At 41.4% G+C, this 24,768-nt stretch overlaps 1 protein-coding gene across 2 annotated transcripts in view; it reads left to right on the top strand.

The window, feature by feature from the left end:
• EPB41L4B (erythrocyte membrane protein band 4.1 like 4B) overlaps window positions 1-24,768 on the top strand; it is a 170,138-nt gene that overhangs the window by 87,747 nt on the left and 57,623 nt on the right. For both annotated transcript variants that reach the window (XM_066560253.1, XM_066560245.1), the window contains 2 exons: window positions 9,500-9,681; window positions 15,163-15,278. In XM_066560253.1, the coding sequence (XP_066416350.1) occupies window positions 9,500-9,681; window positions 15,163-15,278 (298 nt within the window). The remainder of the gene's footprint in view (window positions 1-9,499; window positions 9,682-15,162; window positions 15,279-24,768) is intronic.

The following is a 24,768-nucleotide window of genomic DNA, read 5'->3' as shown; positions in this document are numbered from 1 at the left end:
CCTCTGCAGATATGAGTATCTTGCTATGGAAGGTACAACTTGCATATTGCTTTTAATTTATGCATGTAATATACTTTCAGTTTTTAACAAGAAGAAGAGATTTTTAAAAAACCAAAAACCTTTCTTTTCCATCCAGCTTTTCTAAAGATGATTTTTTTTCCCCTTCAGTTAGAATCTTGGCAGATTTGGCACATAGATTAGTGGAGATAGTAGTTCCACAGCCTGACCCAATGTTACTTCTTTGTTTTGTGTTATTTTGCATAGCAGCTTTCTAATGGCTGTGGGATATTCCTTTGGGTTTGGTGGCACCTCATCTTCTATGATCTGTTGCCTGTATCTGTTCAGAAGCAATCTAGTTTGTCACTAGCAGAAGAAGCATTTATGATGACTGCCTTAATCATCACGCCCTCTCAGAACTGAGGAATCTGCCAATTTAAAATTAAGATAAATGTTGAGCTGTGGCTATGGGAACCAGTGGAAGTGCCCCTAGGGTTCTGTTTTCAAACTGCCACCACAATTATATTTCCACCATGAACATACTATCTTTGTAGTGTGCTTGATTTTTTTTTTCCATTTTCATCTTTCTCTTTCTTTTCCTCTTCCCTTTCCTCTTCATTTTCCTTTCATAGCAGTAGTAGTATGACCTTTATCTTTAAAACTATCAAACAGCAAAATCTGCATCACACAAATGATGTTTTGGTTTACGCAAGAACAGATGTTTCATACAAGAACAGTTTGGAAAACCTCTAGTTGCTGGCTTACCAATGTCTTATGCTGATGGATTATAAAAAACACTATTTCTTTTTTTTAACTGAGGCAATGAGAAACATCATCTACTTTCTGAGTCACAACAAAAATGAAAGAATTAGCCACACCTAATTAGAAGTAGGAAGTACTGATCTAATGCAATTAAACTCCGGATAAGCAGCTAATTATTTATAAGTTACTTTTTCCTCCCTAAACCCATAACACTCTGTGCTGGAGTTCTAATGACAGTAGCTTACCTACCATTACCAATTTCTGCAATTTTGTCTTCCTTAGAGAAGTAGAAATACAAATCATTAGTGAATCTCCAGTGCTCTGTAAATTGTGTAATTGCACAGTAATGGACTCAGTACCTAAACAGATGTCAGAGTGGCTGTTTCCTTTCATCTCTAGGGGCCAAGGCCCTGAATATTAAGGCCTTGCTGGCAAGCAGCAGAGCCAGCATCATGGTGCCTTCCAGCTGAGTCTTTCTCATCAGTAGGAATATAGGAGTCAAACAGGAAGGAAGAGCTCAGGAAAAAAATGGGTCAGGCAAACAAAAAGCTCAAGTAGAGGGTTTAGGAGAAGCAGAGTTTTACAGTGTTATGTGCAAAAGAAAGGAACTAGAAAATGAAAAGCAATGGATTCTGCTAGAAACTCTGAGAATGGTGAAGAGGAATGAAAGCAGCAAGGGAGCTTTGTGATTTCAGCACCTGTGTCTTCAGTACCTGGGGCTTTCTGAATCAGTAGTAAGGCTGATTTGAAGCAAACTTCAAGGAACTTGAATGTAAAATTGGATGCTGCTTCTGTATCAAAATTTCAAGCCCAGGAGGCCTTTGTTTGTTATTACTCATTTTCAGTTTCAATGGTTATATATAATGTTTGTGTCTCATTCTCTATTTCTGATTTAAAAGAAAAAACAACTGTGAAAATGGCTTTAAATGTAAAACGAACAGTTTCCTGCTGCAAGTTGGATGAGTTGCCCAAGTATTGAAGTGAGAACCTGCCCAGAGATAGTGCAGAGGTTGCAAGTATGTAATTAAGAGAGGTCTTGCTGTGCTGAGTGATTTTGTACTACTTTTACCTGTTAATACTGTGTTTGTGTTTTAAAAAGGGCAAAAATCTATAATCTAAAAAGAAGTCATTTGTGTAGCAATGGAGTCGGTTGTGTTCATGATGGACTTTAAAGTTATGGCAAATTACTGAAAATTCACAAGACAGCATATTTTTTGTAAAGCATTAGCACAGTTCAGAATCGCAATAGTTTAGAAGCATGAAAATTAAACAGTTTGGTTAATTTCTTTTAAAACAAGTTTTTTTCCCAAGGAATTTCAGCTTAGTAAGGATGGAGACAGAAAGGAGATTTTGTAAGATGGGAGCATATTGTTAAGGAAAGATAAATCCAGTGGATTGGCTTCAAGGCTAAAGGGATTACACCTTTCTAATCTGCCAGATGCAAGGCTGCTGTAGTTCTTGGCTTCACTGCCCAGGATGAGATGCTGAGCATTCCTTCCAGAGATGTAAATGCTCACGGAGCACCCACTCAGCCAGCCTCGCTGAGGAGCAGTGGAGGAGAAGGGCAGTACCTTGAGCAGCACCTGCATACACAAACAGCAGCTCCCAAATGTGGGGCAGCACAGAGAGCTCCATCCTCGATGCAAACAGAAAATAGGACTACAGTTGAGAAGATGCCCTGGACTGTGATGATCAGAGCTTGACCAACCAAGCTGACTGACCAGCAGCTTGCTTGCATCGGGCTGGTCACTTTTCTCCCGTGCATCCTGAATTAAATTCATCCTGCACAAGAATTCACCTCTTTCCTTTCTCTTGTCCCCTTGCAGGCACCCGTGCTTTTTCCTTGCATTGCTTCTGGTTTTGCTAAGTCCATACTCAAATGTCCCAAGGCTTCCAAGGTAGTTTGGACCTTACACAGAGTTACTGATAGAGTTTCTTAGCCAGTGCTGGCCTTGCATGGTTTTTCTCACCCAAGAGACCCTGATACTCCTCCTTCAGAGCTCTGTGATGTTTGGCCATTGCTCATGTATCCCTGCCATAAGTACCTGCGAATTCCAGCAATCCTTCTGGGCATGCTCTATAGCATTTTTTGGCTGATTCTGCCTTAACCTTAATGTCCAGCAACTTCTGTCGCATCCTGTGATTTCTTGTGTTCTCCTCTCCTAGCTAAGCCTCAGGCCTGTGCCTGCTCTCTGCACCCTTTGGCAGCAGTGTGATACTGAGCACAGTGGCGATGAGACAGGGATGTGCTTAGCTCACAGGACCTGAGTTATTTCATGAGATAAGTGGTGGGAAAAGCTTGCACCATGGCTAGCAATCTGAGATCAGCTGCAGGCTACCTCAGAGGCCACAGCTCCTTGCTTGGCTTTGCTCCTGTTTTAACCTGAGCTAGCTTGCTTGGATTAGCCACCCCAAGTAGTTTTATTTCTTAAGGACAAGGAAATTTGCCTTTGCCTCTGTCTAAAAGGGGAAGGCAGCAGACTTGAGGGAGGATCTTGTTGGTCTTAGAAAATTTTATGTCTGCTTTTCAGAGTTTTCTCATCTACAAGGACATCTGGGACAATGAATTTTTTTTTTGATAGGTGATTAAATATCATTAGCTATTGTTAGTGTTAATTAAAAGCCTTTGTAAATGAAGAAAAGCACGCTTAGTTCCCCAGTGGGCATATTTTGCATGACAGTTTTGCAAGACTGTATTGTTTTAATGATCTTTATGCAGATAAGGTGAAATCTATGAGGACAATGTCTTTATCGAGTCAAGATTTGTTCCTTGGTATTTTATTAGAACATGCTTTGCTGCAGGCTTTATTCTGGTGAAGAATTCCAGATTAGTCTTGCTTCAAAACTTAGTTCAGCATCTTGTGTCCTACAGCAGGCTTCTGTCACCATTTATTAATATATTTTTTCCCTATTATAATTTTCTCTTTAATTTCAAAGTTGTCTGGGAGCAGGCTGCTGGCTGCCTGCTCTGCTTTCTGAGGTGTCCCTAGGATTGAATGAGGACTGTGGATCATCCCTGGCATCAGGGAAAGAAATCTGCAACACAATTTTCCATGCCTTCCCTGAAGGAAGCAAATGGGCCAGCTGTGATGTTCTGGTGTCAGAGCAGAGCAAGGAAGTGTAACCACAATGTTAGCTTTAGTTACACTTCACACAGCTCAGGAAGCCAATTCTGGCCAGCAAAGAGATCTTGGTTACATAGTGCAGGAAGAAAAAACAACATAGATTTGGTTTTAGTGATCCCAGTTTTCCTTTACTTAGGAATAGTCATTGCTTTTATATGTCCCAGTCCTTGGCTGCAAAATGAAAGTTCACCCTCTCTCCTGTTATTGCAGTCATCCTGCTGTGGTCTGTGTTCCCTTCTCATGTAATGCTGGGTCAAGTCTTTTGCTTCAGTCCAATAGCCCTGGCTATTAAGTGATATCCACACACCTTCTTCCTATCCCCTCATTTCCTCTTCTTTCCTCTCCACAGGGACATTTTCAGAGAATGCAAAATTCCTTCTCTCTCTGTGCCACTTGCCATGCTTTAGCAAAACAAGTGGTATGTGAGACTCTAAGCATGATTAAAGGAAGTTTAGCTAACAGTTCATTGTAGTTTATTTGGTTGGGATTTTTTAACTGCTTTTGAAGCATGGGCAGGCAATTAACCCAGAGTCTACCCTCCATCTTCCCAGTAAAGGGAGATAATAAACCCAAAAATGAATGTTTGGCTTTGCATAGTTGTTAGTTTCCTCCCCCTGGCTGCCACGCTGAAATTTCACACGCAGTGGCTGCTTTCATTACATACACATTAATACACATATATGTTAACAGGCACTGCAACACTTCCCCTGGCTGCCATTTGGGAGCACATCTAAAGCCCATTTTGATGTTGGAGAAGGCATTGTAATGCTATGGCGATGGGTGATACATCTCCCAGCACATTCAGTACAACGCCGGCAGTGTGAATTTTTGCTGCCAAAACCTGTGCAAATCACCACCAGGCTTGCTCCGAGCTACAGATGGGGGAGGACTGAGAGCAGTTCTGAAAATGTTTGTGGAAAGTTTGAGGATTTTTAAATACTGGAAAATTGCAGTGGTTTGTGCAGGAGGAATGTTCAAAGCAAATAGAGGTGGGTGTGGGAATTGTTGAAGGTTATTTATCACAACCAGTCACAACCAGACTCAGAAGCCTGGGATTTTCTTAAACCACTGTTCAGCTGTGGTAGGGAAGGTCTGAACTCTTAGAGTCATCCACAAGGCATGATAGTTTGAGCCTGCTTTCTGCTATTTCCCCTCCAACCTCCCCATGGAGAGGAGAGAAGAAAGCCCCACCATTTGCTCTCCAAGTGTAACTTCAGACAGGTGGAAGATGGCTAGAGGAAGAGTGGGAAAAGAGGGGCATGGGCAGGGTGCAGGAGTAAGCCTGCTCTGGGACACAGGTGCAAGATGTTTCTGCAGGGCTACACAATTATGTTCTAGAGGAGACTGAGGCTGGTAGCTGGGAGGATGGCATGGAAAGGCAATTATGTTTTTTAAAAAACCCCTTGTCACTCATGGGTTACACCAAAATGGGAGTCCTTGCATACCGGGCCTGTCATGGATGAGAGAAAAGTCCTGATCAGGTATTGATCTTAGCACATCAGAAGGATTAGGGCACAGCTCAGGAGGAATGTTTGCGCTGTTAGGTAGGAGTAATGTGTCGCAGCTGAGGCTGTGGGGCTGGAAACCTGGTCACTTTAGGAAGGGACCTGATATTCTTGAACATCACATGTTAAACATGAGTCAACAATCCCAGACTATATTAAAAAATGTCATGTTCCAGTGTATAAATGGGAGTAGATCCTGTAGGACATGGGAAGCAACCCTTCCTCTTTGAAACATGTATGCAAGGCCTCAGCTGGAATGGGGTGTCCAGTTCTTAGCACCACATGTTGGAAGCAGAGCAGGGGGCAGCCGGGTGGACAAGGATGGAGCTGTATATAATGTGCAACCTGTGAGGGGCAACTGAGGAATTCAGAGCTCTACAGATCCTGAGGGGATGAGGGGAGGTGTAAAGGGCCATTTTCAAAAACACAGGCTTCTGTGGTAAGAAATAAACCTCTTACTGTGTCTGTGATGGATGGGAGATAAAATAGTGGCTTAAATTGCAGTAAAGGAGACAGAATAAACAAAGAAATAAGTGTAGACATGCTGAGACACTGAAATTGATTGCACAGGAGGGTCATGGAATCTCTGCTAGTGAACGTGTTGGAGGTTCAGTTCAGGTAACACAGGCCCACATACTTTGGTTTTGAAGGCCTTCAAAAACTTTTCTGTTCCTTATTTTCCTATGTCCTCTTAACACTATTGTTGTGTGTGTGGATTCTATACTAGAGATATAGTTTGGTAAAGAGTAGGTAACTGCAGCACATGAAATCTAAGAATGTCAACTGAAAACAGCTTTTTGGGTAAAGTGTCAGGAGAGTAAAACTGAGACAGAGGACTAGTAATGTATATGAAAACTGTGAAATAGAAAAGGAAGTTAGTAGATATGTGTTATTTGCCTTGTTCCTCAATGTGCTGCCTTTTTGGCCAGAAGGAAGTAATTAATGTGAATTTGAGGCTAAAGGCAGCACTAACCTTCTTGTGAACACTGAGTGGCCTTTTTGAAGGTTCAGCTTGCAGAAACTGAATCCTCAGGAGTGCTTTTTCCTGACTGAGGGACAAAGAAGAAAAGTTTGCTTCCTTTGCACACTTGCCCGTAGGGCCCTGCCTCATTTTCCTTGAAGGACAGGAGCTGTCTGTATAGGAAACAGGTGAAGCTTGTTGAGAAAGCCACACAAGTAAATAACAGCAGAGAAAGAGGAAATCTGCAGGACAGACAACTGATGTCTAAAAAGTAAACCAAAGGTGTGACATTGGCATACTAGGATGGCCAGAAGGCAGGTGCAAGAGAAAGGATGAAAACTACTACCTGTCCACATAATGCCCATAGTCTGAAAGCATAAGTTAATGTCTGGGGAGCAAGTATCAATTCCTGGAGGTCAGGACTATGAACACTTTAGCATATGGTTAAAAAGTTGGTTCACTGAAAGTAGTGATTTATTTACATCCCTAGACTGGGAAAGACACATGAGCATGTTTTCTATTCAGGTAAGCCAGATAGAAGCAACGCATAGAAAGCAAAGTTAGCAACAAAAGGATGCATTGAGTGGAAAAGTGTTAAGTCTCTATATTTAAGACAGTGGAAGAAAAGTGAAAAATGTGATATGAGATAATAATAATAATGATGTCATCTTGTAGAAAATACAGTAAGATACCTAATATCCCCCTAAAATATAAATGAGTATATAGAAAAGGGATTTAGAATACTTATGATATTTTTGTTTGGGTACTGTCAGCTTTTTTAGTTGGTAGGCTCTGGGGCTGCTGCAAGGCCTGTTGTTTCTGATTGTCCAGTAACTCCTTGGTCATGAGGGTATCTGTACCACTACCCAGCCTCATATGCATCGGACATGCTAGAGTTGGCTGACCCTGAGATAAGCTTGCCTTGCCATCTGTCAGTTGCTGTCAGCCCTGGAAGAGTGCAGATGACCACGCTTTTACATGGCCGGCAGTTTGAACGTGGGATTTCACATCGGAGAGCACTGCCTGGGTAGTGACACCCTGTCTGCAGCTTTGTGACCTGCTGTGCTCAAGGATTTCAGTGCATAGCTGAACATCAGCTTTGCTGGGCTAGCTCTTTACTTCTTTGATGTAATGCTCTCCGTGCACTTTACATTTTACATGTTACTCTCCTCTCTGGACAGTCAAGTAATACATCTAGAGGATTTGGTGCACATTTGCCCTTGTGCCGGAGGTCAATTCAGTTGGCTTGTTTCGTGCTCAGCTCCTTCTCATTTCAGAATGGAAGATACCTTGGGACTATAGCAGTATGACGAGTCAGTGTAAGGATTTGGAGTGATTAATTTTGAAAAGACCAATTGAAAATCTGCTAAACCAACCTGCCAGTGGGTGAAATGAAACTCCCTACATGAAGGACTTTGTGTCTTGAAAAAAAATGAATCAGATGGAAAAAAAAAGATGTGCTGAGGCTCCATCCCTAAACTCATTTCCCAGCAGGGTTTTAACCATGTGAACAAAACCACCTATCCTCTCAGTCAAAAAAATGACACGCCAATCCAAGGCCCTTGAAGGGAAAGTGCAGGAGAGCTGCTACAATTAGTGTGCAATCTCATTAGCCTGTACCATTTTCCCCCTGTAGGCACTTGCTTGATTTGATTATAGCGGTAAAGATATAGTGTAGTTTGAAAAGACAGACCAGTCCTGCATGATTTGAGCTCACAAAAGCTGTTCCCTGTGTATCAGACACCTATTTCTATTGTTTCCTTAAGGCAAGAAAGCCATCAGAAGTGCCTTTATTGGCAGTGGTTGCTTCATGCTGGGAACCTGCCAAGATTAATATACACAACATTCCCCTCCCTGCCTCCTGCTTTCAAAAAGTAACCAGCATAAAAGTATTATTCAATTAGTACCCAGTCAGAAACCTTATGTTGTCTGAAGTTGTTACTAAGAAGACAGTGGTTATTAATGATGTACCAAACTGCGTGTTTCAGTAGAACTTTGGAAATTATACAGATGTGTTTATTTACCAGATGACTGGTTAATTTTGCTCTGAATCACTAAGTAATCTGCAGAAAACATATGTAGCAAGTATCTTAGGTATAATTTATTCATTGTTCCTATAATTATTCGGTTTGCCTTAATTTCAAGTTGTCAGGTTTTTTGGCTGCTGTTATTAATAAAAGCAAACTGAAAACCCATGCAGCTGAAGATATAATTTCTTTACCATATTTCAAATAGGCAGGGATTCATCTTTTGTTGAAATGGATTGATTTACTGCAACTACTGTCTAATGCACTACTATAGAATAAGTTAAAACTTTATAAAAATTTTAAGCACTCCTCTGAGGAAAGCACATTCAAATCGTTTGCAATATCTATGTAGAATTATCTCAATCTTTTTTGGTTGCTGGAATGGAGAGAAAATATCACTTCTAGAAATTCATCGTAATTTCAAACAATAAACTGAAACAGTATCAGTTAAGGCTAATGAAGAAAAGCAGCACTGTAATTTGTCATCTTTCAGTTAGAGATGATGACTTAAAATGTCAATGTGTCCCTGTTTGCCAGCTATTGCAGATTGATGATAGTTAATCTCCTAACTAAACACATGCAAAACCCCCCGCCAAGACCCAAACTAGTTATATCAGCACTGGTCCAATTCCTTTTTGACCAAGTGCTATTTTGTATGTTGTTATCTGTAAATTGTTTTATTTCTCAATTTTTTCCCTAAGTCAGAATTTTTTTTATATAGCTATTTTGCATCATAAATTTAGAGACCTGAACATTCTCATGAATGTAGTTTTACTCTGAGACTGTTCCTTGGTCTGGTCTTCGGACAATTTCACTTTAAAAGAGTTACTGTTTTCTGCTTGATGACTTTCCTTTCCCAGGAAAGATTCTAGCAGAGATTATGTACTGTGTAAAATCAAAAATAGTTCTGATCTTAAAGTCATACAAACAAGCAGAGGCATCCTTTTTTCTCATCAGGAAAATCTTGTGGAGATAGAAAACCGTAAAGATTTGGGATGAAAAAATACTTTATTTACAAAAATGCTGTGCAATTTTTCCCAAGAAAGTTTTCACTCTGTCTCTCCAAAAGTACAATTGGTGCTACTGTTTACTGCTCTAATTTGAACTGGATTTATTTTGTAGCTATCCGTTGAACAACAGCGATCTGCATCCATTCAACATTGAGGAGAATGGTGGAACTCCATACACCACAAAAATGGCTGCAAGGCACCACCACCACCATCGGCATCACCACCACCACGCCAATTACGGTGCCCTTGCTCCCGAAACCAAGGACATTGTTTCTGCAGTTCCAAATCCAACCAGTAAGTCCACTGCAGTGATTGTTATTTCAGTGATGTGCTGCTTTCAGATTTGTCTCGGGCAAGGAGGCAAAGGAAAGGAAAACAGTGTGCATTTCAGTTTTTCTCCTTGAAGAATATGCTTCCTGTTATTATTTGCTAGCTTTGTAGCATGTGCAAATGAGACAAGATTTGCAATTTCCTTGGTTTGCTGCAGGGTTGTGGGATTTGGTGTTAGTTGGGTGTTCCATAGCTGAACAAATACCCCATTAGTCACAGATACTGACTCTCTAACCACTTTTTGGCACAGGCTCCTTTTTTATTGTTACTATTTGTTTGTATAGTTTCACAAACCTACCCTCATCTGCTATTGTCTTTTGCTGATCAGTCCAGCTGGCCCTCAGCCTTCATTGTTTGGATCTTGTTTTCATGTCTGGGCACAGGCAGCAGAAATTTTGGAGCCCTGGACATGCAGCATCTTGCTCTTAGTTTGGGTAATCGGAATAATTGCAAGCTTTAGCAACCAAGACTGGAATATTTTTGCTTCCTTAGTGGAGAAATTCTTGGCCTGTAGAAAGCAACGAGTAGAGAAGTCTATCCATTCCTGATGCAGTCTGGGGGAGTTTGGGTGGAAGACTCTGCTACTGAACGTGTACAGGCATTTTTAAGGGTACGGAGCTTGGCCAAATATTTTACACAGGAACTGGAAGAGAAACATCCCTGTCATTGAGCATTGCTCTCCAGATTTACAATCTCTGCACTCTGTAGTGTGTCAGATGCTGAAGCTGTGTAAGAATGGCAGATGATGGGCAAAACAAAATATGATCTATTATATCCCTTGTCTCTAGGAAATGATGAGTTCTTCCCTTGCCCAGTTTTTGCCTTCATAACTGACCCTGAGATAGCTATCCATTGTGGAATCGTTCACCCTGGTCAGTTAATCTGATAACTTTCAAATTCCTGAAACCAGGGTCTTGGACTGTACTGGGTGACCCTGACTGTAAGCTGTCCCACCTTAGCAGTATCGCATACGCACCTATCTGGACAGGCACTTTAACCAGACTTTGTTTCAGAAGATCAGAAACATTTTCTTTCATTTTCTATCCCCAAGAGAGTGCGATAGTTTTGAGGTATTTGCATCTCGGCCCTGCTGTGCAGCCGCCGCCACCCCTCAGGAGGGGAGTGCGGGCTGTGCGGGTGTGGGGCTGTCCCGGCTGGCCCTGTGCGGGCTGTGCCGGTGTGGGGCTGTGCCGGCGTGGGACTGTCCCGGCCCTGCCCGGGCTGTGCCGGTGTGGGGCAGCCCCGGCCCTTTGCGAGCTGTGCCGGTGTGGGGCTGCCCCGGCCCTTTGCGGGCTGTGCCGGTGTGGGGCTGCCCCGGCCGGCCCTGCCCGGGCTGGGCCTCGGCCCGGCACCCCCAGGGCCGCCCCGCACGCCGGGCTGGGCGCTGGGGGGATGCTGGCACGGCTGTGCTGGAAAACCTCTCAGGGCTGTCAGCCTGGCACCGTGGGAGGCGGTGACCTTTCTGGGGGGTGTGCCAGCCCATATTTTCCTTTCCCAAATTAGAGCTGAAGCATGCCAGGAAATTCATTCAGAGCCAGCTATGCTGCTGCTGATTGTCCCGACCCAGGAGGCACTGCCGGCCCTGCTTCCCGCGGCCCCCTCCTCGGGGCTCCCTTCCAGCCCACAGCTCCGTGTCAGACTCCCGTCCCGGTGCCCCAGTTCAATCCCCGCAGTGCTGCTGGTCTCCAGCCCCCCACCACCCTGCCGTGGGCCCACCTGCGGGACAGGGGGTAATGAAAGAAACAGCAAAAACCACACGGTACAGGGTGTTTATTCCAGCACTCTGTCTCCTCTCAGGTCGCACAGCTCTCCTGCTTCTCCTTATTGCAGAAACAACCTTAGGGAAAGCCTAGAAGAGCACAAGGGCAAACATCAGGAGCAGTTCTCTTTGTGCTCAGTGAGATGAAACTGGGGCCTGGGAGGCTCCATGTCCTGCCCCAGACATGAGAAGAGTGAGCCCTCTCCCCCAGACTGGTCCTGGTGGTGGGGAACAGCGTCCCTGGCCTGTCTGGCAGCTGCCATGCTCTGACCGGGACTTCAGAAGACAAGGCGTGTTCCTCCACTTGTTGGTGGAGACAGATTCACCTTTCTCTTCACTTGGTCTGCTGAACACTGCTCCACACTATTTGGTGCAGAAGAAGAGAATCAGTGCTGGTTCTTACCTAATGCCAGTAGCACCAAATGCCAATTCCCAGTTTCTCTAAGGGAGTGGAAAGGGATGGGACACCTCCAGGGGGAGGCTGTGGTGCAGCTGTGCTGACTGCTCCCAGCTGAGCTGTTTAGGCAGCTGTGCATGCAGTGTGCTGAGTGTCTTTGTGCTGCTGTGCTGCCCCACTGCAACCCATTGCTGATCCTCTGTGGCACCTGTGCATTCGGCTGGAGGTGCAAAGCTGATTTCCCTTGAGAAGCCAGTTCATGGTTATATATGGCATGTTCATGCTGTGAGAGCAGTGGCAGTTTGGGTAGAAGCACTTCCCTTAAAACAGAATCTGACTTAATAACTTGCAGCTTGGGGTGATGGGTTTAAGTGCCTTTTCAAGGTTGGTGCTCAGGGGACTAGGGTTGGTTTGTTTTTAATGGTTTCATTAAAATGCTGCTCAGGCTATTTCAGCTGAGAAAACTCTTGTAGAGAGCCTGTGGGAAAGGTTCACAGTGCATGTACTGAAATGGTTAGGAGCGTGCTGGCCATTGGCCGTTTATGGAGGACATGGCACAGTGTGTGGGCCAAGAAAAAATCAGGCAGAGAGGAAACACTATCAGCAGTCTGCCTCAGGAACGTGTGGACATGGGGGACTGATGTCTAGCTCCAGGCTGTGTGGAAAGGCCAGTGCTGGGAAAGTGTTTCTAGGAAGTAAGTGGTCACTAAAATGGGGATGCTCTCAGGAAAGAGGGTGCTTGTGACCAAAATATCTTAAGTGGAAATGCCTGAAGAGCAAAAAGATCTCATGGGGCAAATAGGCTATCCTAGCAGAAACTTCCCCATAAGGCTGACAGAGGTGACACCATCACTTAACCTACCTTGTGCTTTTCCATGGGACCACAGGTGTTTTGTGACTTGTTCCAGTTGCTATGGACTGCACTCATCACTGAGCTCTGAGATGGTTTTGAATTCATCTGAAGTGGAACATGGAGTGACCCACTGATATGTACCCACCATCAGGCTGAGAGGGAGAAAGCATATGCCTTTCTTCCACTTATATCTATTCTGAGAATTCCAAAATTCCAGGGCAATTAGTGGGACATAGGCAGGAGAGAGGGCAACAACAATGTGCCCAGCCAGGGTTCCTTTAAATACTAGTGCATGTTTCCCAGCAAACATACAGCACAGGACTTTGTTACAGAAACAAACAGAAAACAAACCCGGGCCAGATCTGCCTGATTTTTCACATTCCAAGTAATTTGTCTGCTTCAATTACTGGAGGAAGTGAAATCCAGTGAAACAAATCTGACGTGCGTGTTTATGAAGGCAGCTCAGCAGAAGATGTTGTTTTCCTGCATTCAGCCTAATCCTTGTACTCGCAATGCTACCCCTCACCTCAAAGCTAACATCACATCTTGTGGTGCAGCACATCTTCCCCCAGTGTATCCCAGAGCCCCAGTCGCACTCTATGCAACAGCAGTCGGCCTCACAGGGCAGAGAGGGTGAACTGCTTGCTGAGCCTAATTGGCATGGCAAGGTCGTGCATGGATTTCCAGGTGCACATGAGCAGACTCACCGGCAGCAGCTGGGACTATCACTGGGAGCAGATGCCAACATGTATGCAGTGCAGCTCACAGAATTTTTATGACAGAAAATGAGGAATGGGAAGAGGGGACCCAGGTTGCCTCTTGAACTCTGGGCTGAGCTTGCAGGTTATCACTTCAAAAACAGGCATCCTTCACTCCTGAGCAGCTCGCTACAAAAGACCTTGCATAACCCTGAGCAGAGAATAGTCTAACACAGACTGAGTTTCAAGCTGAAAACAGAACTTTGAAAAACCACAGTGCTGCCAGATCCTTTCTTGGAATGAAAGCCTGGGTTTGCCAAGACTTAATGCTGACTCAGGAAATTTATGCCTTTTGTAGGAATTCATTTTTGCCTTTTGTTTGTTTTTGAGGTGGGTTAAAAGGCTAAACTGGCCTGCTTGTCTTCCAGAGCTCTCCTTTTAAACAACCAAAAAAAAAAAACCCAGCTTAAAAATCAGTTTAAAATAATAGCAAACTTGAATAATTTAAATAATGCACTTTCCCCCCCTTTATTTTCTTTCTTAGGAGGAAATTAGAATGATTTTGTTTCTTAAAAAAAACTGCCCATCATCATGACTGATTTTATGGCTGTGTTAATTTATTCCCAGGGTATCAGGCAGTTTCACTGTCTCGTATGCCCAGAAGCAGCTGTGATGTGAGAAATGCTGAACTCTGGCATCACTAACTTGTGATGAAAGACCACCAAGAGGAGGTCAATGATGGTATTGTAACCCTTTCTAGGACATTATTACCTCAGGGTCTGATAATGTTTCACTAACACCAAAAAAACAGCTTTTCGCTTATATCCCTCTAAGCTGGTTTTAGCAATTTGTCTCTAGTCAGCAAAGCCCTTAATGTATATTTAAACAGCTGTAGAATTAGATCTTGAGTGAGTAATATTTAATATTCTTAGGACAGCTTAAGAACCTGATCCAAACCAAACTGCAGTCAGTGCAAGGTTTCTATTGATTTCAGTAGGCTTTGAATCAGACTCCACAGAACTGGATTGTTCCCAACTGTTATTATCTAGAATCCATGGCAAGAAGAAATATGGGAGGACACAGAGATTCATTAAATCATCACATGATGAAGTTTATTTTTCTCAGAGTACTTGCATATACATATATATATATATATATATATATATATATGCAGCATCCCCAAGATGATGACAGAGACCTTTTAGGGCTGTCTGAAAAAGTATTTTTTCCTTGTCTTTCTGTGTCAGTGGCTTGCTTAAAATCTCTGTTGACAAAGCACAGCAAATTCCTGACAACAGTCTTAAAGAGGCTGGCATATAAATAAAGATGTCTGAGAGAAGCCAAAAGCTATACTCTGATCTCTTTACACATCACATGCTTTGAGAGTGGCACCTTGGCTGCATAAATAATCCCTCTGGTGTCAACTAAGTTTTAGAATATAGAGGGGGTAGAGGCGGTGGGGAGGTAAGGAGAGAAATACCTAGCCCAAAGCTGGCAAAAGCTCTGCTGAAATGAAAGGATGGGTGAGAAGGAGGAGGGGGAGGAATTGTTTGCTAAATAGAAGAAGGCAAAATGACCCAACAGGCATAATTATGAAACATTTTAGAGGGTCTTACAGAGAAGATGCTTTGCCAACCGCCGTCTCTTCAAATGCAGTTGAGTGTCTTGCTCTGAAGTTCTTCTGTAGCCTCCCTTCAGACTGTCTCTTTTTCTTTCTTTCTTTTGGGCATCCTTTTAGAACTGAGCTCAGGACTTCCCCTTCTTTATGATGAAACTTCTCATCTGAAGAAAATAGAAACGGAGAGTGTGAAGGTAGTTGGACCATGGCCAGCCCTGCACGTCAGCATGAACAAGGTATAGCATATACATAAATACTTTTACATATACATGCCAGAGCACCTTTGTCACTTCATATTCAAAAGCTGCTGCTTTTTCACCTCCAATTCAAATCAACATTCATCTTCAACTGGCTTGCTTTTTAATCACCTCTCACCATCTTCTTATGGGACTGGGATTTGGTTTTTAGATTTAGCATTTCAATCAGCTTTGCCTTTTAAAATTTCAGAAGCTGCTGCAACAATGTTATGCTATAGTTTTAGTTTAGTTGTGAAGAGTTAGTCATCTAGGCAGCCCAGAGCTGTAAAAAAATAACAACACTTTAAGTGATAAAAAAAATCTTGTTTTTCTACATGAGGAGTCCGTGTTATGCCATAAACCCCACATCTGATGTTAGTGGGTGTTTTATGAGACAGTCTTTGCAGGGGTGGCCAAACAGCCATGTCCTGCTGTTTCTGCCAGAGATCAGCAAGTCAGTGGCTCCTCATATCCATGTGAGGATAAATCCACTGTGCCTGAACTGGGATCCCTTGATCTGAATCTGGACCAGGATCTCTGGTTTGCAACCACACAGGTCCTGAGCTGGACCCTGTGAAGTCAATCAGAGAATTGCCACTGTTCAAAAGAGGTGGGTCCCAGCCCCCAGTGACTCTGTACAGACCTTTTTAAAAGAAAAGTGGTGTTTTGAGAGTTTTTTTGTCAGCTTGAGGAAGAACTCAACTAAATTATTTTAACTTGGTTTTGCAAACAGCTTTTTGTTATTGATATTGCTTCCAAAAGTGTTAGGAAAATTAAAATACAAGGGAACATGACCAAGTGTACCAAAAATACAAGCACAAAGGGACTGTATATATATATATATATATATATATACATATATACATATATATACATATATATATGTGTGTGTATATATATATATATATATATATCAATATATATATATATCAGAATCTTTCTCTTCTCTGGATGAGAGATTCCAGGAGATGGAAGTCAAGGCTAAAAATCAGTGAATCAGTGAGCCAGGTGTTTCTAATGAGACAATTAAATACTGGAATTTTTTTTCAACATTACAGTTAATTGAATTTATTCTATAATGGAAGGGATTTGCTATCATTAAGACTTCCTTGAACCATGTTCAGTGTTTGTCATAGGATTGTGGTGTAGTTCAGCTATGGACTGAGGTCCTTATGCCTTATTAATGTAGTCATGAGGTAATGACCTGTGTCATGATTTTTGGAGATCTCTCAATGAACAGAATATTTTAGACTTTCTCCCAAATCTATTTGGTTTTCACCTGTGAGGGGTTCTAATTTTGTCTGGCTCAAGTGGGAATTAAAAAGATAAATCATAAAGTCAACAAACTGGGGTGAAATGGGAAAGTAGTCACCTTTCATTCCTATGTGCATTTCTCAAGTTCATCTTCTAGAAATATTCTCAACTGGTAATAAGTGCAGCTTTTTATAGGCAAAGCTTATATGTTAGGCAGTGACATAGTTTGCAAAAGGAAAATTCTCCATCACAGACTCATCCAATGAATACCCAGGTCCTGTGATTACTGATGTTCTATCTTAACCCCAGCAGAGAACATTCACTCAGATGTAATGTCCAAAACATGCTTTAAAGGACTGTCCTACACTATTGAGCTCACTGAGAGCTGAGTTTGTCATATTTAAAGGGCCAAAGTGAAGATGTGAGAGGACTCCCTCCACATTGACCACAGCGCACAGCTGGGTAAACCAGTCTGACCTGTGCTGCACAAAAGGTTCAAAGATGTGATCTTAATGGTACCCCTGTGATCCTGTGATTTCTAAATGAGTAGATTTATGTTCTGTTTTCTTAAACTGAAAGCTTAAAACACTTTGGTCCTGTATCCCACCATACTGGGAAACTAATCCAAATATTGTACCTGCAACTTCTGCCTGATCTCTGATCCTCTTGCTCCTTCATATTCACTGCAGGTCTGTGGAGGGAGGACTCAGCTCTTTTATAATTAAAGGTTTTCTTTGGCTTGTCCTGACAGCTCTAGAATCTTGTCCACAGTCAGATGGATTATTTATTTAAGGACTAATTAGCAGAACCCAGTATCATAACAAGTCAGAGCTTCACAATAAATGCAGCTGCACAGTAAATGCAGCCTGTGTCTGCTGTGATGAGTCTGCCATCAGTCAAAGTTTAGCTGATGAAAAAGTCTTGTAATGAGCACCAAGAGCTGCTAAATGCTTCTGTTTCTGGCAGAAGCTCAGCAAAAGGCAAGACTAGAGACATGGGCTGTCTAATGAAAACCCTCCCCTGGCAGTCATAGAGGGTTTGGGTTTAAGAACTGGGCAGCATTCCCATGAACAGCAGCTACCATGTGGATGCAAAAGAGGCCAGCCCTTCAAAATTTATTAAAATTACTGGTTTTAGCAATCTGAAAATTGTACATATTCTTGAAACTGGCCCTGAGTCACCACTGGAAAGCATTTCAGTGATCCAGCCCTACATTACAGGCTATGGGTTGTGACCAACAAATCATTCTGAAGTTCTTTTGGCCTTTCGTTTGTGGTTTCTTCAAGCACCATTGTCCGACCTAGATTCTGGTGAAATGTGTATACAGAGCTCACAAAGCTAAAACAAACAAACCACAGGTCTCTGAGCTCTGAGCAGAGCCTGGAATTGCCTCATCAGATGACTTCTCCAGTGAAAGAGAGAGACATGCTGCAAATATTGGGCTGAAATGCCATAGAGCACTGCCCAGCAGAAAGGTAACAGGGCAGGTTAGACTAGATTGAACAACTCCAAAATGTGACAAGAATTTTCAACTGAGAGTGAGGTCTCAAAGTTCCTTTGGTTATGGTAGTTAGCTAGCTACTCAGTCCAGCAGTAAACAGGTTTCAATGAGTGTTCAGTGTGTCTAGTTTCTGGCAAAAAACTGAAGCTTTAACTCCTCTCCTGCACCACTCCATTGATTTCTGGTCTACTAAGTGCTTTTATGGCCTTCTCTTGCATCCTCCAAAATATTATGCTTAAATAAAACCACTGAAGCTGTTACAAAGCTGTTTCATTTACTCTATTTCTGATTAAAAAAAAAAAAAGAATTATTTCCACATCTGTTGTGGAGCCACAGTTTTCACTCCCTCCCTTCTTGTTGCTAATTGTTATTTTTTTCAAGCAAAGTGCTTTCAGGCTGGAATTTGTCAGGCTTAATAATCGACCCATAGGAGAATTAGCAAGAAATTGGGTAAATTAGATTCTGCAGTTAATTAATTTGTCTGCTACGGCAAACTTTGTCTCATGGGAATGATGAACGGATGTGTCCAACCTCTTTTCCAGAGCTGTTTGGTATGGTGTACATGTCTGTCCACATTCTGAATGATGAAAGTCTGTTTCAACTTGTGTTCCAATGCCCTTTGGTTCTAGCAGACTCCTTTATCTCCAAGACAGACAATCTTAAGTGTTGTAGCTGTGAACGTATTTCTGATTTTTTTCTTGGAAGCCTTTCATTACAAAAATATATTCTCCCATCCCCTGTTGCTTTGTGTGTGTGTGTGTTTATGATGTGAAGCCAAGAATGTATTGTTAGCATTTCTGAAATCTCGGGAGTCTAGTAATTATTAGCTCAGCTGTAATTATTGCATAAAAATTAGGAATAATAATACATTTCAAATTGTTTCTACCTCTTTTTCTGGTGTCATGCTCACCCTTTCCCTTCACCTATGGGTCCTAAGGTTGGTGATTTCATTTTGATTGGGTCAGAGGGGGAATTATGATGGTCATAGAATCATGGAACCATTTAGGTTGGAAAAGACCTTTCAGACCATTGTGTCCATCTGTTGATCCAGCAATGCCAAGTCCAACACTAAACCATGTCCCTCAGTGCCACATCTACATGTCTTTTAAATACGTCCAGGGATGGTGACTCAAACACTTCCCTGGGCAGCCTGTTCCAATGTTCTATCCAGGCATATTCATGTTTTCTTATTTCTCCTCAGTCTACAATATACTTTGGGTCCTTTTGTATGTTTTCAAATAAGCTTTGGCATCTTGCTCTTTCTTCACTGGTCTACATCTTTGCATTACACCTCAATTTAGTGTACATGGTGGCTTTTACATATATATGCTATATATTATGTCTTCACTCTCTTTATTGCCCCTAAACTCAATTTCGTCCAGGTTCAGGTCTGCACTTTAACTGGCCATTGGTGAGTTCTTTACAGCCTTGAGTCCCCAGTGCCAGACTGTGCCCTTTGCCCTACCACTCCATATCAGCACTCTTCTAGACCATGTCCTGTGTCTTCCCTTCTCACAGCCCCTGTTTTCATATCAGCCCTACATTGTTTTAAACTACATGTTTGTGTTAGAGTCCTAAATACCTTATTCTACAAAGAACACTGGTGTTTTTTATATAAAATTATTGCTGCTACAGCTAAACTTAGTAGAACAAAGCTGCAGGCAGATTGAGAAAGGTTCAGAGAGAGCTAGCCAGATGAGCCTTAACATCTTTGCAAACTCTGCTCAGAACTTATGGCCTTTTGCTAGCAGGGCAAAAGTATTATAGTCCTATAAATATTATAGGACTGCCCTGTTACACAGATTGTCTGCTTCCAAATGACACCACCTGCAAAAATCTGTGGAACTACCTGCTCCTTGCTTAACAGCAATGTCCAAAGCCACTGGGGTTTCAAAAATCATTTGTAGTTTAAGAAAACTGACAAAATGAAACCCACCTTTTTGATGTACCTGAGACTCTTCTGTGTGGTGCACGCATCAGAGGGTATATCCAGGAAAAAAGGCTGCCATGGTCCTCTAAGACTGTCACGCAGCTAGCAGTGACAGAAGTAGGATTTATTAACATTGAGCAATAGCATTTTATAAAATAAATTTTATACCAAGAATTAAAGAAGTTTACTCCAAGGATATAAGCATAACAAGACTTATTGGGAGTTATATTTTTCATTAGACCAAGTAATAGCTAACCTGAGGAAAATATTCTGTGTCTGACAGCTTAATGAGGGGTTTGTTTATTTGTTTTTTCAATTGTACTTTTTTTCTAATAAAGAGGATGCAGTTTCTGCTTGTAAACTTTACCTCAAATAAGAGTAACACATAATTGTACAGGTCTTATAATTGTGGTATCTGTTCATAATTGGTGTTAGCTGTCACATGGTTAAAAGCAATAAATTTTCTGGTGAAAAAGGGGCAAAAAAGTCTGTAGATTTCCATGCACATTTGCAGATGTAGTTGAGTCCCAGGAAATCTCAGTTAGCTAATGTGTTTTCAGAACCTATATATTTGTGTTGTCTTTGTTAAAATTTTACCTCCCACTAGTAGTGATGACTAGTGACAAAAATAGACCTGCATTCCGAAAGAAAATATTCATTCTATTCTTCAGTTATCTCCAGTCAAATACATGTTTTAAACATGTTGTTTGTCTAAGAAGAGGCTATCAATAAATTCACAGAGGCACAAGATCATGAATCTTGCCTTTGGTACAAAGTTTGATGCAGAACAAAGCATGAACCTTTTAAAGCAGAGCTTGGAAATGTTATCTACAGGAGTGGTATCACTGTGTTTCTTGTAACTATTTTTATATTCTGTATGTGTACTTAATATTCACTTAGCTTTGCAAACCAAAGTCAGTGTCATCATTATCTGACACTCTATAAATCTGCCTTCAGTTCTAGTATCAGCAAATGTAATTGAATTCAATGGAAATGTTTGGGAGGAGAAAAAGCAAATGTTAGACTTCAGTTGAAAAAGAAAAAAATGCCTCTAATTTTATATGTGTATATATCTGAGCTTGTTTGACTTTTTCCATTTAAATTCAATTTTCCAGTGTTCTATTTCCATGGAAAAATAAAATTCTGCATTGATGGTAAAAAAAATGTAAACACATTGCTGTTATTGAGATCAGCAGAATTGGACATGGAAAACTGGAGATTTATCAGGAATCCTAATGGGTTTTTTCTTAATTTCTAAACCTTTTAGGATGAGTTTAAATTGCAATTCTAAGCAAGAATATTATCTCTTTCAAATGCAAGTTTGACTCTAGGACTTTCACTTGAAAGGGGCATCTAAAATTCTTTTGAATTGTGTAATAAAAAATTATAAAATAGGAAGGTTCATTAACATCCTGCCATGCTTAGCATTGTAATAATTTCCAAATAAAATACTCTGAGTGTATAAATTAAAACAAAATGTTAATAACTGCCAGCCTGGCTCAATAGATGAATAGCCGCTCTCTTTATGCTGCGAGCAGTGAGGATTCTGGAAATATAAAATTTATTTATTATACAGCAAAATAAAGTAGAATACAGCTTTCATTCTTGTAGCAATACTCTGTGGAGTTTCCTAATGCAGACAGGTTTTAGATCTTTGATTTTCTTACAAAGTGAACCACAGAAGATTCTGCATGCACTTTTGTAGCCGTGAAATATTTTCTTTTGCATTCTTGATGACAGTTATACTTTAGGAGTTAAAATGGGAGATGAACGAGCTTGTATGTAAAGATTAGTGGCATTAGGGAAAAATAGGAGCTTATATAGATGCTTAGAAGAGCTAATAGTCTGCAATAAGGAGATGCTGCTTTGTTCTGTGATTAAAGTTTACTTTTCATCTGGATACTCAGTGCTACTGACTCTTGTGTAATAGTCTCAGCTAATCAGCTGTGGGGGAGCAGAATACAGCAATGATTCAGGATGTGCTTTTCTGTGGCAGAAAAGACTGCCACTTGCCAAGGCAGGCAGGCAAAGAAGCCTTTGACATGTGTTCAGAAGCTGAAGAAGGCCTGGGTCAGGCCAAGTATTCCCATGCCCCGTGTGTGGTTTGTATGCAGTTGACATTTCCACTGGGGCAGGGGAACATGTTGGCCTTTGGTTGCTGGCTCAGCAGCTGCTGAGCAGGATGAGGCTGAGCAGCAATTGCAGCAGTGTCTGCTCTTCATGTCTGACCAGTCACTAAAGGTGCTGCTGCTCCTGATGCAGTGCAAGCAAAGCAAGTTTTGCTTGCCTGAAGATGAAACCCTTAAAGTGTGACCCAAACGAGGACTAAAGCAGAACTGAATACCCAGCATTGGCTTCTGAGAAGTGTGCACCTTCTAGCAGCAGCTTTCTCTTTCAGACAGGTCAGCCACCATCAGTATTTGGACCTCTCAAGAATCTCAATGTGGGACTTGCACATCAGATCTCACACTGGGGATCTCCGTTAAATGGAGTCATCTGCACAATACTGAATACAGCAGGAGATTTAGATCTTTTGAGGATTCCCAGCTATAGGGCAGCCCTGGGAGTTTTTATCTTCCTCTTGGTCGATGTGGGAAAATTGGGCAGTGGAAGAAGAACAATAGAACTGAAAAACATCTATATCCATCTGAATAACAGAGGGATGGGACTTGGGAACATTTCTTGTTATGAAACAAGCTTGTCTCCTAAACAAGCCTCAATTGTCTTGCTATAGCAAGTAAAATACCATTGTCTATTATTGCTTGACTGAAATGTTATTTAATTAGTATACAGTGTTAAAACAAAGGTGAGATTTTGCATGGCCTTTAGAAATGCCACTGTTTAATGTGTTGTTTTTTCAGCTGTTAGAAATCAATACACCTGAGCGTTGGCAGTAATAACAGCCTTTTTGAAATGGGTTCACTTTGTCTACCAAGAATATCAGTGAAGTAAAAGCTGTGCTTTCTTTACAAATAATTTTGTCCTTTTGATTATCTCCCCTTCTCATCTTCACAAGTATCCTAGAAAAGACACCTATGGCAATCAAATATTTCATGTTTGGGTTTGGTGCATTGGTTTTATTCCATATACTTGCTGAACTACTGTTTTAATCAAGACTGAATAGATGACTACAGTTCCATAAGTTGCTCCAGCTAGACACTGTCACTTTTCATTTTATGTATTTTCTTTTTCCCTTAGGAGGAGACTGGGGAGAATGGGAAGTCCAAATATATCTTCCTCTAAAAAAAGTAAATGTAGCTTGACAAATAAACATGTAAGAATTATTAGAAATTTGGCAGACAAAAAAAAATCTCATGACCAGCAGTCCTTTAACAGACAGTTGTTCAAAATCATACCTGGCAGCTATGGAATTTTGGATGCAGAAGGCTGCTAGACCAACTTTGCTTACACATAAATATCTTGCAGTCTCAACAGAGTTCTGCTAAGGTCTGGCTCTTTCCCTCCCCAGTGTTTGCTGAACAGTTTCCTCAGGCAACACAATTGCTTTTGTGACTTGCTCCACTTGCAGAAAGTGTTCCCCAAATCTTTATATTCCCATTTGTCTGTGCTTACTCGAGGAAAGAGTCTGTAAGATTGTAGTTACCATCAGCCAGTGGCATGCCATGGGGGAGGGCAGAAGGAAGGTTAAAGGAGACAGATTTTGAAGCTAAAGGGCTAATCACATGGTAATTTCAGTAGCAAAGAAAATGATTGGTTCTGTCTTGAAATACTTGGCAGAGGTGAACCTTGAGGATCAATAGACTTGGTGTACTGATGCATTATACCTGTTGTGGCTGAAATCTGAATGACAGCATTATATATCTGCTCTGTCTGGACGTATACAACCACTCACCCTTCTCAGCCAGGAGAGCAGAAAATGAATGCACAATCTGGGCTGTTAGTCATCTCTAATTCAGATGTCACTTCCAGGAAGAATAGGAAAGTTTGCAATGGCTGTTATGCCATTGCCCAATTATTCTCTAAAAATATGTGCCATATTGCAGTTGCATTGTTTGAGTTCATGTTTACAATCCAGGTCTCACCATACTCTCTTTGTTGATACATTATTCTTACATTGTCTTTTTGTTTTCCTTTTCTGCATGAGAAGTTTGTTGTGCCATTTCTGCTGGATATAGTTTGTTCAAGGCACAAAACCTTTAGGCCATGTTTGACCAGGGCACTACACTAGCTATCCTGAGGCCAAAATTTCTGATTCAGATCACTGCGTAGGTCAAGGATTGATATCAGGTGGAAACAGCATGAGCAATGTTTAAAGTTCCTTGATTTTCCTTTTCCTTCTGATGAAGGAGATTTTGTTTGGCTTGCAATTAAGTGGAGATTCCTTCACATTTCTCTGGTTAACCTGGCAAAGCTTTGCATTTTAAGGGTGGTGTAAAAAGCCAGTGTTCACTATAATTGTGCTGTTTGCTCTTCTGCCTTCTGTGGGATATTTTGAGACAATGTTTTGTTTCCTTGGTGTGATCACAGGTTTGCACAACCACTCCAGGGCCTGGCTGGGCTTTTTTAATGTATCTTCATTCCACATCATTTTCTTGCTTCTATTACTTAGGCTTCCCTGGGGTTATTCTTGTCTTGAACATAGTATCAAGTCATTAAATATTTCGAAATCTTCTAAGATGTATCTTTCAGAGTATGAATATGGAAGTTTTAGCCAGTGTTGCTAAATCAAGTTATTACAAGTAATTATTAAGTTATAATTAAGTTAAATTATTAAGCCATAAATTATTAAATTATTATTAAGTAAAAATTTAACCTTTGATAATTTTATGAACTTATCTTTCTAA

This window comes from Molothrus aeneus, chromosome 1, assembly GCF_037042795.1.
Source record: "Molothrus aeneus isolate 106 chromosome 1, BPBGC_Maene_1.0, whole genome shotgun sequence".
NCBI lineage: Eukaryota > Metazoa > Chordata > Aves > Passeriformes > Icteridae > Molothrus > Molothrus aeneus.
Note: the sequence above shows the minus strand (reverse complement) of the source record. Positions and strands in the feature narration are given on the sequence as shown.